The following is a 20,115-nucleotide window of genomic DNA, read 5'->3' on the forward strand; positions in this document are numbered from 1 at the left end:
GAATAAAGGGAAAACCCCAAATAAAAGTACAAAATAACAGTTCCTGTGTAACACTAGGAGGGTTCTGCCAGTGTTTCCCAACGAAGGTCTGGCTCAAGCTGTAACATCCCGGGTCGGGTGTGGTGCTCCCCGTCCCCTGCCCTGAGGTGCAGCCAGTGCAGTGTGTGTCCCCGTTCCTGCCGGGAATGCCGAGCAGCAGCTCTGTGGGGATGGCCCACCCTTCGGAACACACCGTGTCTGTGCCGGCAGGGCGGCACTGGCTGCTCTGGTGACACGGATGTAACACGTCTGGGCCTGGCCGGGTGAGGCTCCCTCGGGGGTCTCAGCACGTACAGGTGGGCTCTGCCCTGCTGTGGATCCCGCTGGGTGGGCAGGGGGACATCCCTGACCCAGGGACCCGGCCGGGCCCTCCCCGCAGTCCCCCTCCCGCCCGCCAGGGGGCGCCCTGCCGTGGCTGCCGGCGGTGTCGTCACGTGGGGTGCGTCACTTCCTGGCGGGATGGCGGCGCGGCGGGGCCGGGCGGTGCGGCGGGAGCAGGTCCCGGGCCCGCCCGGGATGGCGGCCCTGCGCGAGGAGACCGTGAACGGATGGGTGCTGCAGTTCTACTTCCACCGCGCCATGCAGGCCTACCGCTCCGGGCGCCACCGCGAGTTCCGCCAGCTGCGCGATATCATGCAGGGTGCGGCGGGTGGGGCCTGGCCGGGCGGGGAGCGCGGGGCGGCCGGGCCGCGCTGCACCGCCCTCACCCGCCCCTCGTCCTGCAGCGCTGCTCGTGCGACCCCTGGACAAGGAGCCGGCGGTGGCCCAGATGCTGCGGATAATGCAGCTGCTGTCGCGGGTCGAGGAGGGCGAGAACCTCGGTAGGTGCCTTCCCCGCGAGCCCCGCTGCGTGTCCCGGGCTGTACCCGTGCCCCTGCGGCTCCCGGAGCAGGGTCCTTGCTCAGGGCAGAGCTCTGGGCTGTGTTTGTGCCCCTGCGCTGGCCTGAGCCTGTGGGGCTGTGGGGGTTCTCCCTGGGGCCAGGGGTGGCTGTTCGTGCCTGTGTCTCGCTGCTGGGGCCAAGAGGAGCATCCGTGGCGCTCCAGGTCTGGCCTGGTGTCCACGCACACCGGCCTGTTGACTCCTGCTCAGCTTTGGAGCTTCCAAAGCGCTCCCATGGGTCAGTGCTGGGCACCGGGGAAGTTCTCAGGTGCTGCTTCCGGAGCTTTCCATGGCTTGGGGAATTTCCCCTTTGGGGAAGGGGAAAATCACCATTCAGAGACTGGGCAGTGCCTCGTCTTCAGCCTCAGTAGCCCTGGGATTTATGAGCAGCCTGTGCAGGTGTACAACCAGCTCTGTGCAGGGAAGCACCGTGAGCCCTCCCCAACCCCCTGGATGACAATTCTTGTAGATTGTACCTTCGACAAGGAGTCGGAGCTGACCCCACTTGAGTCGGCCCTCACTGTCCTGGAGCTCGTCCACAAGGAATTCTCCATGCCGGAGAAGACGATGGAGACCGTGCAGAAAATGGTGAAGGAAGCTGTAAGAACTTCTTCTTCCTCGAGAAATGCTTTATGCATTTTTTGGCTTGGAAAGGTCCTGTGTGGTGGTGGTGGTGGGAGCTGCCTTATGTGCAAGATTCCCTCATTAGCTGCAAACTTGTGTCCACAGTGATGTGCAAGTTGGCTCTGAGCTGTTTCCTGTGCCCTGCTCCAAACTGTCCTTGTTTTCCTCTGCAGGCTGTTATTGTCTGCATCAAAAACAAAGAATTTGATAAAGCTTCCAAAATTGTCAAGAGGCACATGGGGAAGGATTCCAAGAACCAGGTGAGTGTGTGTTGGAATAAAGTGGGGGCTGCCTGATGTATCCTGGGGAGTGTTTGAGGGGGGTCTGATGTGCCCAGGGGTGAGGATGCCAAAATAGAAACAGTCCTCCTGGAGTGATGGACCCTCAGTGTTGCACATTTAGATTATCACCTTCGAACCTCCTCTCCCACTCATTTTTCCTCCATGGGTCTTCCCAACATCCTATTTATTCCTTGATGAGCCTCAAACTCGCATCTAGAGCTGCTTCTGGGGGCAGCAGGAGTTCTCATTCCTGTTTCTGCAGCCACTAGGGTGCTTGGGCACTGGAGGCAAGGAGAATTCCTGAAATAGGGTGGCTCTACTGTTTCTTTTTCTGTTCCTCTGGCCTTTTCCCACCCTCATTGCGGTGTAAATTGGTTGTGCCTGGAGAAAGGCAAACAGGAAAGGCCCAGATCCTTGCTGTGGTTGTCGCTGTTTTCCTTGTCCCTGCACAGTGTTCTTACCTGGTTCTACAATTCCCTTCCCTAGAAAAAGAGGAACGAGTGGCTGGCTGTCATCCGGGAGAAGAATTTCTCTCATCCAAAGGTCAAAAACTTCTCCTACAAGGACTTCCAGCAGAGCATATTTGAGCTCCTGAAGGTCTATGTGGACGACTCGGAGCCGCTGCTGCTGACGGTTCGTGTCCACCCCAGTCCCCTGGAGCTGAGGTGCCCAATTAGCAGAGAGTTAAATCCAGAACGCTTTAAATTCGGTCCATCCCTAAAAGGTTTATATGGTTGAACGTGTTTTTCAATCCGTGAAATGCCTTTGGGAGGGGATAAAATGGGATTAGAGCACGAGGAATCACCTCTGTAATGGTGCTGTGCTTTCTCTCTCTAAGGTAATGAAAAAAACTTTGAATGTGGAACACACCGATGAACCAGAATCCTTATCGGTGACTCCCAAGTCTGCAGATGGGCCAAAGGACCAGACAGCGGCTCCAGAGGACTCGGGAAGGGCAGAGGGTCCTGCAGGAGCCCCAGAGCCTGCAGGAGCAGCAGAAGAGCCAGAGGGAGCTGCCAGCCCTGTAGAAAGGGCAGCGCATCCCACAGTGGCTCCAGAGGCCATGGAAGGAGCCAGTGGCCCTGCAGCGGCTCCAGAATCTATGGAAGTAGCCACTGACCCAGCAGCAACTCCTGATCATTTAACAGCAGAGCCTGATGTCCTGAAAGATATTCCAGAGCCTGTGGAAATAGCTAAAGAACCAGCTACCAAAGTAGCTGCAGAACTTCCAGAAGTGTCCACCAGGGACTCAGAAAGGTGGGCAGAGGAGTCTGGCCCTGGACTGTGGATGAGGTGTGGCCACAGTTCTCTTCCATGGGGTAAATCCCCTGTGTCCAGGCAGCTCCTAACTCCCTAAATGCCAGCCCAGGCCAGCCCAAAGGTGTTGGTGCAGGACTGCGGATTCCAGGAAAGGTGTTGAGCTGGTTTGGTTTGGTTGCTGTTGTGACCAGGGAAGGGGGCAGTGGCTGCAGAAGGTTTGCTCATGTGGAGCAGAGCTGGAATCCCTGTGGTTCAGCCCTTAGCTGGGAATAGTAGGGCAGCAGTGGAGCATGGACACATGTTCTCCAAACCTGCTTCCTGGGACACTGCACTGTTTAAGAGGGCGAACAGGTGGGTTGGGAATTCCCTCTTCCTCGGAGTCCATAAGGCAGATGTTGGGGGTCCTAGCGGAGGGAGAGGCCGGATTTCGGGGCAGCAGAGCTCCCGTGGTGGTTTCTCTACAACCTGCTCGGTTGTGTTTATTTTGTAGGCAGCCCCCCGGAGCTGTAACCTCGTGTGGGATTTCTGTTCTGAGAGAAGCTTTCAAGATCCTGTCGGACTCCCAGGACTCTGATGCACTCTTCACCAAACTGGATGAAACAGACTTTACCTTCCCCAAGCAACTGTCTCCTTCTGTATCCCACAGAACCAAGAGACGGAAAGAAGTGGAGAATCAAGATTCTGAGATCTCAGACCCTCCTGAAATACCCCATAAGGGCAAACGCTTGTTCACCATAAGCGAACTGGTAATGGAGGCAGACAACCAGTCCAGCAAGTCGAGTGAGAGCCCTGACTCTTCCCAGGAGCCCGTGGTCTCTTCCGCTTCCAGACCCAGACCTGTTCAGAAATTGCATGACCAGCCAGTGACTACTGAGAGTGCCAAGTATGGAGCCTCTGCTTTGTGGTACAGTCTGCTCTGCCCCCAGTCTTGCCTTGCACTGATGTCAGTAGTGTGAGCACCAACTTCTTGCTCTTTAACCCAAAGTGAGAGTATTGACCTTGTCCACCAGCACACGTGGAACTGGGCACAACAAACTCTTTTCCTCACATTTGGCTTTAAAATTAATTATGGGTTAATGGAGAGGAGAAAACGATCTGGCTCCCGCTGGCAGTGAGGTGCTGTGGGTAGTCCTGGCAGGTGATTCCAGTGCAGGTAACACGCGTTTCTCTGCACTTTTCCTAGCTTCAGCGTAATTGGCCAGAGTTTGTAGGAGCATCCTGTGGAACAGCTTGAACTTTGCTTCCCACCTCTTGAGAAGCACAATGTCCACAGGCTGGCTTTCTGTGCTGGGTGGTCCTGCACCTCTTCCCCAAAAACCTTCTCCTGAGCCAGAAGCCAAAGTAAATCCTCATCTGCTTTCAGGTCCTTCCAGAGAAGGTGGAACAGCTCACGTGGCAGGGAAGAAAAGGACAGTTGGAGTGAGGAGGATGACCTCTTCTCAGATGGAGGTAAGAACAGAGTCCCCTGGCAGGGGTTACCTGGTGCTAATCCTGGCTTGAGGGGTCACTCACAGGGGTCTTGCTACCAAGGGTGAATGAATTTTGAAACCAGAAATCCAGCAGAAAGGCTGGGAGAAAGGAATTGGGGTTTGTTGCCTGTCATGGGGTGCTCTGACTACACAGCTCAGTAGTTAAGCCTGAGGCAGTCTTTTGAAGACATCTGTACCTCCCAAGTTTTGGGGTATGTAACCCTCTTCCTTGTTTTCCAGCATCAATTGGGACAAACAACTCCACAATCTTTAGCTCCAAGAAACAGGTATGTAAAGCCTTAGGTGCTTCCAGTAGGGTCTGAAATGGGGCGGTGTCTGTACAATCTCTGTGGTAAAACAGCCCTGTTTGGAAGTTGGCTGAAGCTGGGCATTAGGAATGTGCCTCAGGTACCTTTGCCTTGACAGCTCAGAGCCAGGTTTGCCAAATTCCCCATGTGCTGGAGGGGTTTAAAGCCTGGTTCAGGTGAGGGACATGTCTGGCAGCTGTTACCTGGGAAAAGGTCCCAACGCTGGTGCCAACAGGAACTCTTCCCCTAAGCTGTAGGAAGGCAGCTGCTGGCTCTTGTGCTGCTGCACTATATCTGTAGTGCTGGAGTGTTGTGTGTGCAGCTGCCAGCACCTGTCTGCCTTCCCTGCCTGTCCTGGCACAGGGAAGGAACATGCCAGGAAGGAGCTGCAACAGGTTCTCTGCTGTTCAGCTCTTCCCTGAACCTGCTCACCTGCTCTGTGTAGAAATGGACGATCCAGGAGAGCGAGTGGATCAAGCAGGGTGTGAAGAAGTTTGGAGAGGGAAGATGGAAGGCCATTTGCCAGACGTACCCGTTCCAGAACCGCACAGCAGTGATGATCAAGGACCGCTGGCGGACCATGAAGAAACAGGGAATCCTCTGAAGCTGGGAGCCCTGGGACATTCCGTGCAAAAAACTTTTGTTTTTTGGAAGCTGAACCAGAGTGCCGGCACAGGGAGGCTATCCCAGTGTGGGGAACTCCTCTGACACCCCAAAACCACAACTGCCAGGAACCCAGGAGCCTCGTTCTCCAGCTGGAGCTGCAAAATACTGCAGGTGGCAGAGGCTGTGCAACCTCTCTGCGTGTGCTCAGAACTGCCTGGATGGAGATTTTCTTGTTCCCGTGACCACTGCAGCCTCTGTGGGATGAATCCCAGCTGGATTGCTCTGCACAGGTACTGTCAATCAGGATGGTCCCTGTCTGATACCTGAATCACTTGTTTCACCCATTTGCCATCACTCCCCCGTGGGAGAGAGGCAGCACTGAGTTGCAGAGCTCCTCAGGCGAACAGGCAAGCAGATCTACTCTAGATTTTTTTTTTATCTCCCCATTATTTTTGCTTTGTAAATGACTAATTGTGAGTGCAAAATCCTCCCTCCCAGCCCTGAGACTTTAGAATATTATTTTGTGTTTCAGTACTTAGAAATGGTTGTTTTCATGTTTAAAGTTCCAGTTCTGGCTGACTTTGGCCATGTCTTCCTGTCACTTTCCCTGGTAACGTCCTTCTACCATATGCAATCCCTGTGAGCACATGAGCTATGAGGGCGCTGCGTGTTCCTGCCTTCAGCTGCCAAAGCTGGAATCCATGTCCAAACAGTTGTCTGTAAAATAAAGTCCCTTTCTTATTGGATACCAAGAGTTTTAAAAAATAAAGTCCCTTTCTTGTTGGGTATTGAGAGTTTGTAAAAGAGTAAATTTGTATCTTGTGGGTGGAAATGGTGCGGTGTGGGGCGAGGACTGCCCTGGGAATGTGGGGCTCCCCCTTCCCCTTTGGGGGTGTTGGGGCAGGAGCAGTGCTGTCCTATGGATGTAGGTGGGAAACAGGAGTTTCTGGCTTAGATTTCTGTGGAATAAGGGCAGGGGAGATAACAGGGGCATTTTCCAAACTTAGTTTTAGGATTCTCTGGCTGTTTTCCATCAGAGCCAGGGGCTGGGAGAACTCTGTCTGGGAACACCTGCTTCCCCCTCTGTCCTTCAGCCACAGGTGCTGCACAGTGTCCCTTGTCCCCTGGCTGTGGCCATGCATTTCCCTCTTTCTGCCTGTAAATCCTTTCCCTGGGGCTGGAGCAGCCCTTGGCAGCAGGAGCACTGGGGCAGAGAGGCTCAGTGTTGCCCTTGTGAGGCAATACCGGTTGATTGTGCCCTGTTGGAAGGCGCTGTGTCCCGTTACACCCTTCTCCAGGCAGCAGCACAGGGAGGGTGTCCCAGAGCTGCTCCACACCAGCATCACCTTGAGCCATGGAGCCTGTGCCGTGCTCCTCCCAGCACTGCGGAGCAGTTAATGATTACCCCCCACCAGCCACCCCGTCCTGCTCTGCCCTTCCCAGCAGGAGCGAGTGCTGGAGCCCAGGAGCAGGAGGATGCTGCTGCTGCTGCTCCTGGTGCTGCCGGGCCCCTGCAGCTGCCCCCGCACGGAGCCCCTGAGTGGGTCCAGCCCAGAGCCGCTGTTCCGCGGGGCCGATCGCTACGACTTCGCTGTCGTCGTCCCCGGCGGCGCCATGGAGTGTTTCTGGCAGTTCTCGCACCAGGGTGGCAACTTCTTCTTCAGCTACGAGGTGAGTGTTGGAGACGTGGCCCGGGAAGCTGCTGACATAGGCAGGGAATGGTTGTGCTGGATCAGTCCCGTGCAGCAGGTCCTGTGGCACAACACCCGTCAGGGCTATGCCTTTTCTAGGCAATATCATGGAATAGTTTGGATGGGAATGGACCTTAAAGCTCATCCCATTCCACCCCCTGCCATGGGCAAGGGACACCTTCCACTAGACCAGTTTGCTCCAAGCCCCATCCAACCCAACCTTGTACACTTCCAGGGATGGGACAGCCACAGCTTCTCTGGGCAACCTTTACTAGGGCCTCACCATCCTCACATGAAAGGATTTCTTCCCAATACCTAATCTAATCTCTATCCATCATCAATCCCATGTACTTTTTTGAATACCTGGTTTAAAATCACGAAGTGGTGCTGGGAGCTGTGGCCGCGGTGCCTGAGCACCTCGAGCTCACTCACTGAGAGCTGTGAGGTCTCCTGGCACTGTGGGGAGCTCTGCCCTTTGCTGTCTGGGCAGGCGCTGTGGCACCACTGAAGGTCTCAGCACAGTGTGTCCCCATGCTCCATTCCCTTCCGGCAGGGAAACTCCAGCCTTTTTATCTCCTGTTTACACGGGGCTGGCTGAAGGAGAGCCAGGGCATGGCTGTGCCTGGTGCTGGCAGCTTTCCCCCAGCTCTGCGCTTGGCAGAGCAGCCCCACAGGAACACGGCCTTGGGGCTCAGCACAGCTCCATCCCCACACCAGTGGCGAATGAATTCCCTTCAGGTGTTCTCTGCCTCCAGGTCCAGCGGGCAACAGGGATCGGCAACAGCAGGAACATCCTGGTCACAGCGAGTGATCCCAATGGCTTCCAGCTTGGTGTCTCCCAGGATGTGCGAGGACAGATCAACTTCCTCACCAAGGACACAGGTCACCCCTGCCCTGGCCCCTGCAGCAGCTCCGAGAGCCTTCTTGAGTGCTGATTGCTCCCAGATGGGATGGATGAGGGTCAACCACTGGGGATGTGTCTGCCTGCTGCCTTTCTACCCACAGACCAACAACCCTCATTTCCCTCTGCAGGTTTCTACGAGCTGTGCCTGGACAACCAGCAAAACCACTTTGGCTTCCTGCAGGTGTATCTTAACTTCGGTGTCTACTACGACGACTTCAACATGGAACACAAGCAGCCTGTGGAGAAGAAGGAGCTGAATGACACGCTGGAGGCAATCAAGGTGAGGGTCAGGGTGGCCACAGGGTGCCCTAGCACAGCGGGGATGGGCATGTCCTACTTAGGGGACTGAGAAGGGCATTTGCTCTGGCTGAGCTGCTGTTGAAGTCAGTGCTGAGCCCAGCAGGCAGCTCCGAGAGCAGCTCTGCCTCTCCTGCAGATCAGCATCCAGAGGCTGCAGATCCACACCTTCCACATGTGGCGCTTCTACAACTTTGCCCGGATGAGGAAAGGGGCTGACTCCTTTCTCCTGGAGTCCAACTACAACTATGTCAACTGGTGGTCGATGGCCCAGAGCTGTGTCATTGTCCTCTCCGGGGTGCTGCAGCTCTACTTCCTCAAGCGCCTTTTCCATGCACAAACCTCTGGCAGCCAGAAGTGCTAGATCAGGGCAGGGCTATTGCTGCCAGTGCCATGTGACCCTGCTGTGGAAGGGAAGGCCAGATCCTGCTTCCAGGAGGAGGCTGGAGAGTTCCCCTCCCTCCTGCCTCCAGCTCTAGCCCTGAAATCCCACCCAGAGAAGCCAAGCACCACACTGTCACCTGAGCTTTGTGTGGCAGAAGGGTTTGTCACATCCCTGCCCATCATTAGTGTCCCAATGGGCTTTTTCTACCAGACTCCCAATAAAGGAACGCCTGGCACACTCTGGGGAGTGATCACTGTCTGTTGCTGCTGTCCAGCTTCTGTGAGCCCAGGAGCAATCGCCCGCCCATCTCCCCCTCCCTGAACCTCAGCCCTGGGCTGTAAGCTTCCTTCTGAGATTCCCTCTGGCCTCATCCATCCCCCAAACACATTGCTTCCCCTCTCTGGAGTTGCACCCCAGTGCACTATGCTGCCCCAGGGGGGGAACTGCAGGTTGAACCCTCTGAGGCTCCGCACCAGACAACAAGCACTGGGAAAAGGAACAGGCTTTATGTGACAAGGCTGGTGCAGGGGCACCTTCCCCCATGCTGGCAGCAGCTCCCCCAGGGCTGTGGGGCTGCATACTGGCAGCCCCTCTCCCTCCCACTTGGGATGGGCTCCCTGTGGCTCCCCAGACCCATGGTCCAGGGCAAGGTCCATTCTGCTCAGGGTCTCTTCAGGTCCGTGGAATCCCTTAGGTCAGTGTGTCCTCGTTCCGCACATACTCTCCGACGTCGGCTTGGTGGAACACCACAATGGCCAAGGGATCCACCTTCCGGCACTCCTGTGTGGACTTGGCAGCCACCCCAAAACCCTGGAGGGATGAAGAGAGGTGAGAAGTAGTTCTCCCACCCTGTACCCCCGCCCAGCCATGGCAGGCACCGGGCTCTCACCAGCGGGACGTCAGCCATGGAATACACCACCACACCCTGGTACTGCGCCGTGTTCTCCGTGATGCGGCCCAGCCCCGACTTCAGCACGTGGTTGCCATAGAGGAAGGACTGCTCTGAGCCAGGCTTCACCCACACCTTGTACTGCAAGAGAGGGCAGAGCGGTGAGGGGGCTGTGGCTGGGGGGCTGGCATGGGCTGGAGGTGGCTGGGGGGGCTGTGTCCCACCTTGGCGTAGGGCGCGAGGAAGTCCAGGGCCGTGACGCTGAGCCGGAACTTCTGGGACTTGGTGAACTTCCCGAAGCAGGTGCCCGGGGCTACCAGGCTGTCTCGGGGGACACTGGCCGCCAGCTTCAGCAACTTCTCACTGCGGGAGCAGGACAATGCGGGGGGACTGCGGGGCCGCCGCCCCGCGGGGGCTGCCCCAGAGCCCACCGCGCCCCCGGGGCTCACCTGAGGTAGTACACGCGGTCCCGGTGCAGGCGGAAGCAGTAGGTACCATCGGGCCGGTCCACCAGCAGCTGGATGTTCTCACCGATGCTGCGGGGACGGACCCCGTGAGCACGGCCTGGCCCCGGCCCCTCCTGCCACGGCCCCTCCGGTGCCCGTTCCCTCCCCGTGCCCCCGGCCCCGCCAGGTTCCAGCCCTCCCGATCCCCAGGCCGGTCCAGGTCCCGTCCCTCCCATCCCCTCCCCGGTCCCCTGTACCTATCCCACCCGGTCCCCATCCCCTTTCGTTGCCTGGTCTCGCCCGATCCCTGGTGCCCATCCCCTCCTCGGTTCCTACCGGTGTCCATCCCGCCCCCGAGCCCGATCCCGGGCCCAGCCCTCCCGGTCCCCGGGGTCCAGCCAATCAATCCCTCGCGGTCCCCCTGCCGCTCCCGGTCCCAGCGGCCCATCCCTCCCGCTCCCTCCCTGCTCCACCCGTCCCGGTGTCCCGGCCCCTCACTATTTCCCGAGCTTCTCGAACACCGCCCGCGTCTCCGCCTCCGTGAGCGGCCGCATCTCCCGCCGGGCGCACGCGGGGCGGCGGGGCCGGAAGGGCCGTGCCCGGAACCGGCGGTGACGCGGCGGGGCCGGCGGCGATGGCGGCGGCGGCGGAGGAGGCGCGGCTGCTGGCCTGGCTGCGGGGCCCGGCCGCGGGGCCCGGCGGCCCCGAGCTCGCCGCCTACGTGTCGGAGCTGGCGGCGCTGGGGCTGGCGGAGCTGGGCCGGGAGCCGGCGCGGCTCGCGGCGGAGCGGGCGCGGGTCGGGGCCGAGACGCGCCGCCTCGCCTTCGAGCACTACCGCGCCTTCATCCGCTCCGCAGAGTGCACCGGCCGCGCCGGCCGCGGCTTCGGCGGCATCGAGAGCCGCCTCGGCAGCCTGCTGGAGCGGCTGCCCGCGCTGCAGGACGCCTGCCGGTGCGGGACGGGCATCGCGGGGGGAACCGGGGGACCGGGGCGGGGAAAGCGAGGGTGGAAATGGGGACAGGAGGGACCAGGGATGGGATGAAGCTGGAGCGGGGTGTGCGGCAACAGGAGCTGCCCTGATCAGGGGAGGGTGGGCTGAGGGCTATGAGGGGTCCCACACTGGGCCCAGTAAGGACCGGGACTGGCTGGGCTGGCCTGGAGGCAGCGCTGGGGGGCCCCTGGGCAGCGCTGGGAGCGGCCAGTGTGGGTGGGAGGGTCCCGATGTCCACCTGCTGCAAGGAGGACCCTCCTGTTGATGCTGTCTCGACCCCCAGGACCTTCATGCGCGATGCTGAGGCGATCGCCTGCAGCCGGCGGATGAACAGCCTGACCCTGAACAGGCACACGGAGATCCTGGAAATCCTGGAGATCCCACAGCTCATGGACACCTGTGTCCGCAACAGCTACTACGAGGAGGCGCTGGAGCTTGCAGCCTATGTGCGCCGGCTGGAGAGGAAGCACAGCAGTATCCCCGTGATCCAGGTGAGCCCCACTCTGACCTACCCCATAATCCAGGTGAGCCCTATGCTGTCCCTGCCCCAAGGTCCACCCAAGTCCCACTCTGCCCCCTGAGTGGTCTCTCCCCGCACAGGGCATCGTGGAGGAGGTGCGCCAGTCTGCCCAGCTGATGCTGAACCAGCTGATCCAGCAGCTCCGCACCAACATCCCGCTGCCAGCCTGCCTGCGCATCATCGGCTTCCTGCGGCGCATGGACGTGCTCACCGAGGCTGAGCTGCGCATCAAGTTCTTGCAGGCGCGGGACGCGTGGCTGCGCTCCATCCAAGCCTCCATCCCCGACCACGACCCCTACGTGCACATCACCAAGACCATCGAGGCCTGCCGGGTGCACCTCTTCGACATCATCACCCAGTACCGTGCCATCTTCTCAGACGAGGAGCCGCTGGTGCCGGCCGAGGGCACAGTGCCTGCCGAGGGGGCCATCTTCCACGGCTGGGTGCTCCAGAAGGTCTCCGAGTTTCTGCGGACACTGGAGCATGACCTGGACCGTGGGGTGGGCAGCCGGCTGGACTCGCTGCTGGGGCAGTGCATGTACTTCGGGCTGTCCTTCAGCAGAGTGGGCGCAGATTTCCGTGGACAGCTGGCCCCCCTCTTCCAGCGTGTGGCTGCCAATACTTTCAGGAAGGCGGTGGAGGAGGCGGTGGAGAAATTCCGTGAGGAGATGAATTCCTACACGCTGATCTCAGCTCCAGCCGTGCTCGGGGGCAGTGCGGCAGTGCTGGTGCCCACAGCCCAGCCCGGGACGCTGCAGCCCCCCATGGTGCTGCTGGACTTCCCTCCCCTTGCCTGCTTCCTCAATGGCCTCCTCGTCGCCTTCAACGACCTGCGGCTCTGCTGCCCCATCGCCCTGGCACAGGATGTCACTGCCTGCCTGGACAGTGCCCTTGGGGAGGTGAGTCTGGGGAATGGTGCTGGGACTTGTGCTGGGAGAACACGGGACGGGTTTGTCCTGGCCTTAGTGGGTTGGAAAAGCCTCTGAGATCATTGAATCCAACAATTCCCCCAGCACTGCCAAGGCTACCACTAACCCATGTCCCCAGGCGCCACATCCACATGGCTTTTAAACCAACCCCCCAGAGCGACCACAGGGGATGGCACTGCTCTGGTCTTGCCTCACTATGGCTGGTACAGTCCAGGTGCCATTGTCCTTCTTGCCCACCTGGGTTCATGTTCAACCCCTGTCACTCCCAGGTGCCACACTTGCCTCTCTCCCCAGGTGACCAAAATCATCCTGGCCTTCCACCGTGCGGAGGAGGCGGCTTTCAGTGGGCGAGAGCAGGAGCTCTTTGCCCAGTTCTGCATGGCCTTCCTGGAGGACCTGCTGCCTTACCTGAACCGCTGCCTCCAGGTGCTTTTCCCTCCGGCACAGATCGCACAGGCACTGGGTGAGATCATGGGCTTTGGTTTTCATTACGGGGTGGCAACTCTGCTCCCACCCATGGTTTTGCCCTGCAACATTCAGTGGGCCCTGCCCTGCTGCTGTCCCTCTTTAGGGATCCTGTTCTCTGCCGCCCCCCTGACCCCTGCTCTCCCCTCTCCCAGGTGTCCCCCCCACCCAGCTGCAGCGTTTTGGCCGCCTGGGCCGCATCGACGTGGCCGCACTCAGGGAGCCACTGGCTTTCCTGCTTCCACCGGCACCGGACAAAGAGGAGCCCGCCCAGGAGACCACCCTGTGCCCGGAGGGGGAAATCGTGGCCGTGCCCACCGAGCTCCCAGAGAGTCCCCCCGAGGGGGCTGCCCTGCCGGATGACCCGGTGGTCTCGGGGTAGCTGAGGAGCGGTCGGGCCGTGTCTGCCTGTGGCAGTGACCTGTCCCCGCGCCCAGCCCGTCCCCTGCCCGCGGGATGTCCCCGCACCGGCACCCCCCCACACACCGGGCACAGCCCCCGTTTCCTGCGTGCACCGGGGCCGCCAGGGGGCGCTGTGCCGCCGCGGGTGCGCGCGCAGCCGGTGCTCGATGGCGGCGGTGCTGGGCCGGGCGGCGGGACGGGCCCGCCCGGCGCTCGGGGCTCCCCCGTGCCGCGGGTGCGGGGACGGGGCCGCGGCGGGCTGGGCCCGGCGGGAGCGCTCGTACTGGCGGGCGCTGCGGCGGCGGGTGCTGGGCCCGCCCGAGCCGCCCTTCGCCGCGCCGCTGCAGGTGGGAGCCCCGGTGCTGCGCGGCGCCGCCGCCGCCGTGTCCCCGGAGCAGCTGGGCGGCCCCGAGCTGCGGCGGCTGGCGGCGGCGCTGACGGCAGGGCTGCGGGGCCGGCCGTGCCTGGGGCTGAGCGCCCCGCAGCTCGGGGTGCCGCTGCGGGTGTTCGCCGCCGAGCTGCCGCCCGAGCGCTGCTCCCAGTACCCGGCGGCGCTGCGCCGCGCACACCGCATCGAGCCCTTCCCGCTCCGCCTGCTCGTCAACCCCGCGCTCCGCGTCCTCGACACCCGCCTCGTCACCGCCCCCGAGGGCTGCGCCAGCATCCACGGCTTCTCCGCCTACGTCCCGCGGCACTGGGCCGTCCACGTCTCCGGTATGGACCGACCCTTCCCACACCGGGGTACTGCCCTGCCCTGTCCCGTGTAGGACCCTGCATCTCCCACTCTCACCCACCACAGGCCCCCATCCTCTCACATGTCCCACCACACTCTCAGGGTCCCATGGATCTCCCACTCTACCCCACTCTCACATGGTCCCCCCATTGCCACACAATCTCCCCATTCTCTCATGGGTCCTTCCTATTTCACACAAGTGCCCTACTCTCACACGGATCCCCTTTTTAGCCTCCCAGTCATCCCCTCACCCCAGTCCTCCCAGCTCCCCAACAAGTTCCCCTGGCAGCAGGCGTGGACGAGGTCGGGGCGCCGGTAAGCTGGGAGGCGACGGGCTGGGCTGCCCGCATCATCCAGCACGAGATGGACCACCTGGATGGGATCCTCTACATCGACCGCATGGACCCCCGCACTTTCACCAACGTGGGCTGGATGGAGTTCATGGACTGACCCCACTGTGCCCATCCCTGGCTGCCCCCTGCGCGGCTGGGGCCCCCCCCACTGTGCGGTGCAGGGTGCCCACCCTAACCCTGGAGAAAGAACCAGCACGGAGCCACAGCCCAGGGGCTCCCACTGAGCTTTATTGCAGCCAATACAGACCTGTGGCCTCAGTGTGGCTCTGGCCCTTCCTGCCCACCAGCATCCCGAACTCAAGGTGGGGGGCAACCAGGAGGTCCAGCCTGCTCCCTGGGCACTGGAAATCACTTCATGGGTCTAGGAACAGCCTGCTGCCAGGGCCGTGCTGGGGATGGGTGAGAGAATCTCTCCTTCTGGGTCTTTGGGGCCCATGGGCACAGGATAGAGGGCACCTGGGTGGAGCTGGGGGGGTCAGTGGGGCTAAGGGGAGCCCTTGGGGCCATGGGTGGCTGGGTGGGAGTTAGTGGCTGGTGGCTGCTCCAAACAGCCCCTTCTGTAGGCACAAATCTCTGTCTGGGATGGTTGGAGCACGGGGAGCCCCACACAAGCCTGGGGACAGGCAGAGGCCTTGGCCCTGGGGCAGTGCATTTTGGGGTTGGGGGGGCTGGGCTAGGCCCCCCGGTGCGGGCAGAGCCTCGGGGAGCATCTGGGTGCCGGCTGAAGCTTTTGGATTGTTTTTATTTTCATATAAACAAGACAGAACCCAAAGCAGCATTAATTTAAAAAATAAAAAAGAGCAAGAAGAGTGGGTCGCAGCCAGAGGGGCACCCAGCTGCCCAGGCCATGCTCAGACCCGCCCCCGTAGTGTGAGCCCCCCGGGCTGTGTCCCTGCGCCCGCTGGGCGCTGCAGTGCGATGGGAGGGAGTGAGCGAAGATGAGTCGGTTTGGCACGCCCGGGGAGGGGGGGCAGAGCAGGGCCCGTGGCTGCCCCAACCCACACCCCCCCATGCCCCCCTCAACCTTCCTGTCCAAAGTCCTCCGTGAACTTCTTGACCTTGAGGATATCCTCGTCATTGACGGTGGGGCGAGTGGTAGCCAGCGAGCGCAGCATGTCTGACTGCAACACAGATGGGGGGCACACAAGTCAAACCAGGGGCACAGGTGGGGACCCTCCTACCACAGCAGTAGGGCAGCTCTGCCCATGCTGGCTCCTTTGCCCCATGGCAGCAGCACTGGCTCTGCGGGTGGGAGCTGCCTGAAGGACCCAAGGCCCTTTCCTGGCACCCAGCTCTCCTTGGGAAGCTCAGCACCACAAGAGGGTAGACTGGGGGCTGTGCCCACCTCCAGGAGCCACAGCACTGCCTAGCCCTTGGCCTGGAGGAGGAAGAGGGAGCTGGTTGAGCCTGAGCCGCAGCATTGCTCTGCCAGGCTGGCAGGTGCCCAGCCCAACCCCACAGAGCTGACACTCACCATGCAGACAATGGGCTCCATCAGCTTGTCACTGGGCACCTCCATCCAGGTCATCTCGATGGCCCCAGGGTCACCGGGCGAGCACGGTGTCAGGAGATCATCCAAGATGACACCGGGGGTGGTGCGGGAGGGGCCGCGGACCTGCACAGAGCCAGGGGCAGGTGGGATAGTGCTCAGGACAGGACAGCAGCCACGGGGCCCACCCCACCCTGGGGACCCCCCCTGAGCAGAGCAGCCCTGCTCACCTTCTTGAAGTGCGTGGCCGACTGAACCTTGCGCACAGGCTGCATGAGGGCGTCCCGCACGATGATGCTGATGTCGGCCCCCGAGTAGCCATCAGTCTTGCGGGCGAGTTCCTGGATGTTGGCATCCGTCAGGGAGTGCGGGGTGTTGCCCAGGTGCAGCCGGAACATCTGGGCCCGCGCTGCCTCCTCGGGCAGTGGGATGTAGATCCGCTTCTCGAACCTGGGGGTGAGGGGGGCAAATCTCACTGTGAGCCCCTGCCAGCCCTGCTGGGAGCTGGGGGGCTGGGAGCTGGGGGGCTGTGTGTCCTGCTCACCTTCTCCTGATGGCTGAGTCCAGCACCCAGGGGATGTTGGTGGCACCTAGCACCAGGATCCCATCGCTGCTGTTCCCCACACCTGCAGGCAGATAGCTCATAGTAATCCCCAGGGGTTCTCTGAATCCCCAGCTTCTGCCTGCCCCATCTCGCTACCCCCACCACCCTCCCAGGGCCCCCATCTGGGGATTCCACCCACCTTGCATCTGCACCAGGAACTCAGTCTTGATGCGCCGGGCTGCCTCACTCTCATTCTCGTTGCGGGAGCCGCACAGTGAGTCCACCTCATCGATGAAGATGATGGAAGGCTTGTGCTGCCTTGCCAGCTCAAACAGGTTCCTCACCAGCCTGGGAACAAAGCAGGAGATGGGTCCCCACTCAGGGACCCTCCCCAGTGTCCAGTACCCATGGCAGCCGTGAGGAGCCCCAGGTTCCTCCCACCCCAAAAACCCTGCTCTGGCAGTGAGGTACAGCCCTCAAGGGGCTCCACTCTCCCCTGGGAACCTGCTCAGGATTAAAAGTCTAAATACAGGATGTTAGAAATTAATTGTGTAGAGCTAAGTTTAATTGTAACTTGGTCACAGCTTGGCAGGGGTGGCCCCTGCTCACTGTTTGGTGTACGTGAACTGTACATGAACTCTAAGCATGGATGGCTGAGGAGAGGAAACAGACAGATGGGAAACTTTCAGATATGGCTGAGACCCTGAGGGCCCCAAGACTGCCCCAAGCTAGAGGATGAGAACCGAGAAAGTGTCCAATGAGGTCTCAGAAGACCCCAGCCCACTAATCACCTTTGGACCAGGAGGTGTGGGAAGATGAGGGGCACAGGCTGTGAGGGGATAAAGGCCCTGGAACTGCTTTGTTCGGAGTTCACCTCTGGAGGAACCAGCTCCCAACACTTCTTAAACAGCCCTGTTACTGGGGTTCACTGATGCTAGTGGTTCCTGCCCCAGACCAGACTAGCCTCGGGCCAGCCTCAGCCCCACGTCCCTGCTGCCAACTTACTTCTCGCTCTCCCCCAGCCACTTGGACATCAGGTCAGAGGATGACACGGAGAAGAAAGTGGAGTTGTTGGCCTCGGTGGCCACAGCCTTGGCCAGGTAGGACTTGCCAGTGCCGGGCGGCCCAAAGAGCAGGATCCCGCGCCAGGGCGTGCGCTTTCCTGCGGCAGAGCCCGGCCTCAGGACACGCCATCCCTGCACCTGGATCCACACTGGGATCATCCAGGGCGGGGGGGGGGGTGTCACCTCCTTCACAGCCCCTCCCCACCGCCACGGCCTCACCTGTGAACAGGTGTGGGAACTTGATGGGCAAGATCACAGCCTCCTTCAGGGCTTCCTTGGCTCCCTCCAGCCCAGCCACATCACTCCACCGCACGTTGGGCTTCTCCATCATGATGGCACCTGTGAGGGGACAGCTCTGCTCACACAGGCACCTAGAGCTGGCAGAGCAAGAGCCCCTGCCCCTCCCCACACCTCCCCTGGGCACAGCTGACGATTTTGGGGTGGCCAGACCGCAGCAACACACCCTTGGAACATAGTCCCACACATGCTCCCCTTCCCACAGCCACCCCTGTGTTGGCCATGGGGGACTCCCTCCTCAACCCCAGCAGGCGAGCCCAGTGTGGCACCTCACCCATCAGCTGCTCCTGCAGCTTCTTCTTCTCAGGGTTCTCACCCTCGCTGTCACTGTCACTCCTGGGGACAAGGGAAAAGGATTAGGAGTGGGACAGGCCCTGGTGTGGCAGCAGGGCCCTGCCAGCTCTGTGGCCGCGCAGGGGGTCCCTCGCCCCCCGGTTCCTCACACACCCCTTGTTGTCATTCTGGGCTTCCTTGACCGGCCTCTTTCCGTGCTTGTCCTTGCTGCGCAGGTACTCCTTCAGCTTCTCGGCCCGGTCCAGGTACTGCACACACTTGGCTCGGATGCTCTCCTTAGCCTTGTCACTGTGAGCCTCATCTGCAGGGACCCGCAGGAGTCACCGTGAGCCCCCGGAGCCCCCCGAGCACCGGCGTCCCCGGACCCCCCGCCCCCGCGGCCGGTCTCACATTTGATGGCGTGCAGGAAATACTCCACGGCGTGCTGGTACAGCCGCAGCGCCTCCTCGTAGTTCTTGGCCTTGTCCTCCTCGGTGGCTTTGGTGACCAGGTCGATGGCTTTCTGCGGGGAGGCAGCGCCGTGAGCACCGGGCACCGGGGCCGGGCCGGAGAGCCCCTCCCCACCGCCAGCACCGGCAGGGCCCGCCCGCACCCGGGCCCTTCCGCAGCGCCCCGCTCCTTCCCCGCCGCGCCGGCACCGGGTTTCGGCAAGACGAGGCAGCCCCGGCAGGGCCCGGCACCGGGGCCGGGTGAGGCCTACCCCCGGCCGGCACGGCGCCGGGCCCGGTGCGGCCTTCCGGCCGTGGCGTGCAGAAGCCCAGCGCGGGGGCGCGCGGGGGCGGCGCGGGCGGAGCGCCGTGGCCGGTGGGTACCTGCAGGGTGGACGTTGTCATCGCATCGCCCGGTGCGGCCGCTCCGGCGGCTCCGGGACGGCGGCGGCGGTGGCGGCGGCACCCACTGCGACTGCGCCTGCGCCCCCTGCCGGCCCCGCCCGGCCTCGCGCCCCCTGCCGGCCCCGCCCACCATGGGGCGTGGCACCGTGTAGTCCCGCCCACCCGGCACGTGTCCAGCCAGTTGGGGCGTGGTTTCGTGTATGCCCGCCCACTGAGCTCGCGGCTGAGCGCGCATCCGCCCCCGAAACGTGTGTGTCTGTGTGTCTGTCTGTCTGTCTGTGTCCGTGCGTCTTCCTGTGTGCATGTGTTCATGTGTGTCTGTGTGTGTACCCACTGACCACACGCACATGGACACACCCCCCCACGCACCCTCTGCACGTGTGTGCATCCACAGACACCCCCCAAAGCTCGTGTGTGCGTGTACTCACAGACACGCACTCACACAAACACACGCAGACACCTGGACACACACACTCTCCCCATGTATGGGCACCCACAGACACACCCACAAACACCCCCATCCCAAACACTCGGAGTGCATGTGGACAAGTTCACAGCCATGTAAGTGCCCCTACACACGTACTCTCAGTGTGTTCGTGTGTGTGTGTACACACCCACCGTGCAGTTGCACCCATGTAACACCCCCCGCCCTGTGTCCCCCATGTGCACACCCCCACACCGTGCCCAGGTGTACAGGATATACCTGCACATGCACACACAAACACAGACACATCCCCACACCACCACACGTGCACACACAGTGTGTAAATACCTACACACACACATATCCCCCCCCTCAAACACCTGCTCGTACCTGTGCTACTGTTGAGCACACCTGTCCCAGAGCTGAACTGGCCCTACTGCCCCAGCTGCCACTGCTGAAAGAGTCACCCCAGTCACCCCCCGAAATCCCAAAGAGCCCCCACCCCAGTATGCCCAGAGATCTCCCCATTCCCTCCAGAAATCCTCCCCAGAGGCTCTCCCAGGATCCTCAGAGACAACTCCCCAGCCCTCCCAGAGAACCCTAAATCCCCCCACCAGACAGTCTCCCTTGCACTGGCCAGCCCAGCACAGCCCACCCCTCCCCTCTCTCCCTGTGCTGTGCAGAGAATTAACTGCCCC

At 61.3% G+C, this 20,115-nt stretch overlaps 5 protein-coding genes across 8 annotated transcripts; 3 read left to right on the forward strand and 2 right to left on the reverse strand.

The window, feature by feature from the left end:
* The first annotated feature begins 498 nt into the window (after window positions 1-498).
* On the forward strand, window positions 499-6,259 carry TERF2 (telomeric repeat binding factor 2). 3 transcript variants are annotated; one of them, XM_050311495.1, is made up of 10 exons: window positions 499-679; window positions 765-860; window positions 1,389-1,519; window positions 1,717-1,803; window positions 2,311-2,457; window positions 2,663-3,081; window positions 3,575-3,967; window positions 4,448-4,533; window positions 4,794-4,840; window positions 5,307-6,259. In XM_050311495.1, the coding sequence occupies exons 1-10, from the start codon at window positions 499-501 to the stop codon at window positions 5,463-5,465; spliced, it is 1,746 nt and encodes a 581-aa protein (XP_050167452.1). In that variant the 3' UTR covers window positions 5,466-6,259. The 3 variants fall into 3 exon arrangements, with proteins under 3 accessions (XP_050167452.1, XP_050167453.1, XP_050167454.1); XM_050311496.1 differs by having other exon boundaries at window positions 504-679; window positions 3,575-3,988; XM_050311497.1 differs by having other exon boundaries at window positions 504-679; window positions 3,731-3,988.
* Window positions 6,260-6,308: 49 nt separating this feature from the next.
* On the forward strand, window positions 6,309-9,158 carry TMED6 (transmembrane p24 trafficking protein 6). The gene is made up of 4 exons (XM_050311498.1): window positions 6,309-7,138; window positions 7,914-8,040; window positions 8,191-8,342; window positions 8,499-9,158. Exons 1-4 carry the CDS (start codon window positions 6,944-6,946, stop codon window positions 8,721-8,723), a joined length of 699 nt encoding a protein of 232 aa, XP_050167455.1. The 5' UTR covers window positions 6,309-6,943; the 3' UTR covers window positions 8,724-9,158.
* A 70-nt stretch (window positions 9,159-9,228) lies between these two features.
* On the reverse strand, window positions 9,229-10,674 carry NIP7 (nucleolar pre-rRNA processing protein NIP7). The gene is made up of 5 exons (XM_050311499.1): window positions 10,578-10,674; window positions 10,083-10,169; window positions 9,858-9,996; window positions 9,634-9,774; window positions 9,229-9,554 (listed from the first exon to the last, which is right to left on the reverse strand). The coding sequence occupies exons 1-5, from the start codon at window positions 10,631-10,633 to the stop codon at window positions 9,435-9,437; spliced, it is 543 nt and encodes a 180-aa protein (XP_050167456.1). The 5' UTR covers window positions 10,634-10,674; the 3' UTR covers window positions 9,229-9,434.
* Window positions 10,675-10,713: 39 nt separating this feature from the next.
* On the forward strand, window positions 10,714-14,730 carry COG8 (component of oligomeric golgi complex 8). 2 transcript variants are annotated; one of them, XM_050311290.1, is made up of 7 exons: window positions 10,714-11,030; window positions 11,354-11,561; window positions 11,671-12,489; window positions 12,814-12,982; window positions 13,140-13,316; window positions 13,965-13,994; window positions 14,412-14,730. In XM_050311290.1, the coding sequence occupies exons 1-7, from the start codon at window positions 10,714-10,716 to the stop codon at window positions 14,567-14,569; spliced, it is 1,878 nt and encodes a 625-aa protein (XP_050167247.1). In that variant the 3' UTR covers window positions 14,570-14,730. The 2 variants fall into 2 exon arrangements, with proteins under 2 accessions (XP_050167247.1, XP_050167246.1); XM_050311289.1 differs by lacking the exons at window positions 13,965-13,994; window positions 14,412-14,730 and having other exon boundaries at window positions 13,140-13,544.
* Window positions 14,731-15,194: 464 nt separating this feature from the next.
* Window positions 15,195-19,083, reverse strand: VPS4A (vacuolar protein sorting 4 homolog A). Its single transcript, XM_050311291.1, has 11 exons — window positions 18,973-19,083; window positions 18,551-18,662; window positions 18,314-18,461; window positions 18,141-18,202; window positions 17,789-17,908; window positions 17,511-17,667; window positions 16,705-16,853; window positions 16,506-16,587; window positions 16,192-16,411; window positions 15,947-16,087; window positions 15,195-15,593 (listed from the first exon to the last, which is right to left on the reverse strand). The coding sequence occupies exons 1-11, from the start codon at window positions 18,991-18,993 to the stop codon at window positions 15,492-15,494; spliced, it is 1,314 nt and encodes a 437-aa protein (XP_050167248.1). The 5' UTR covers window positions 18,994-19,083; the 3' UTR covers window positions 15,195-15,491.
* Window positions 19,084-20,115: the final 1,032 nt, after the last annotated feature.

This window comes from Myiozetetes cayanensis, unplaced genomic scaffold (genome assembly GCF_022539395.1).
Source record: "Myiozetetes cayanensis isolate MyiCay16 unplaced genomic scaffold, myiCay2020 scf16, whole genome shotgun sequence".
Taxonomy (NCBI): Eukaryota; Metazoa; Chordata; class Aves; order Passeriformes; family Tyrannidae; genus Myiozetetes; species Myiozetetes cayanensis.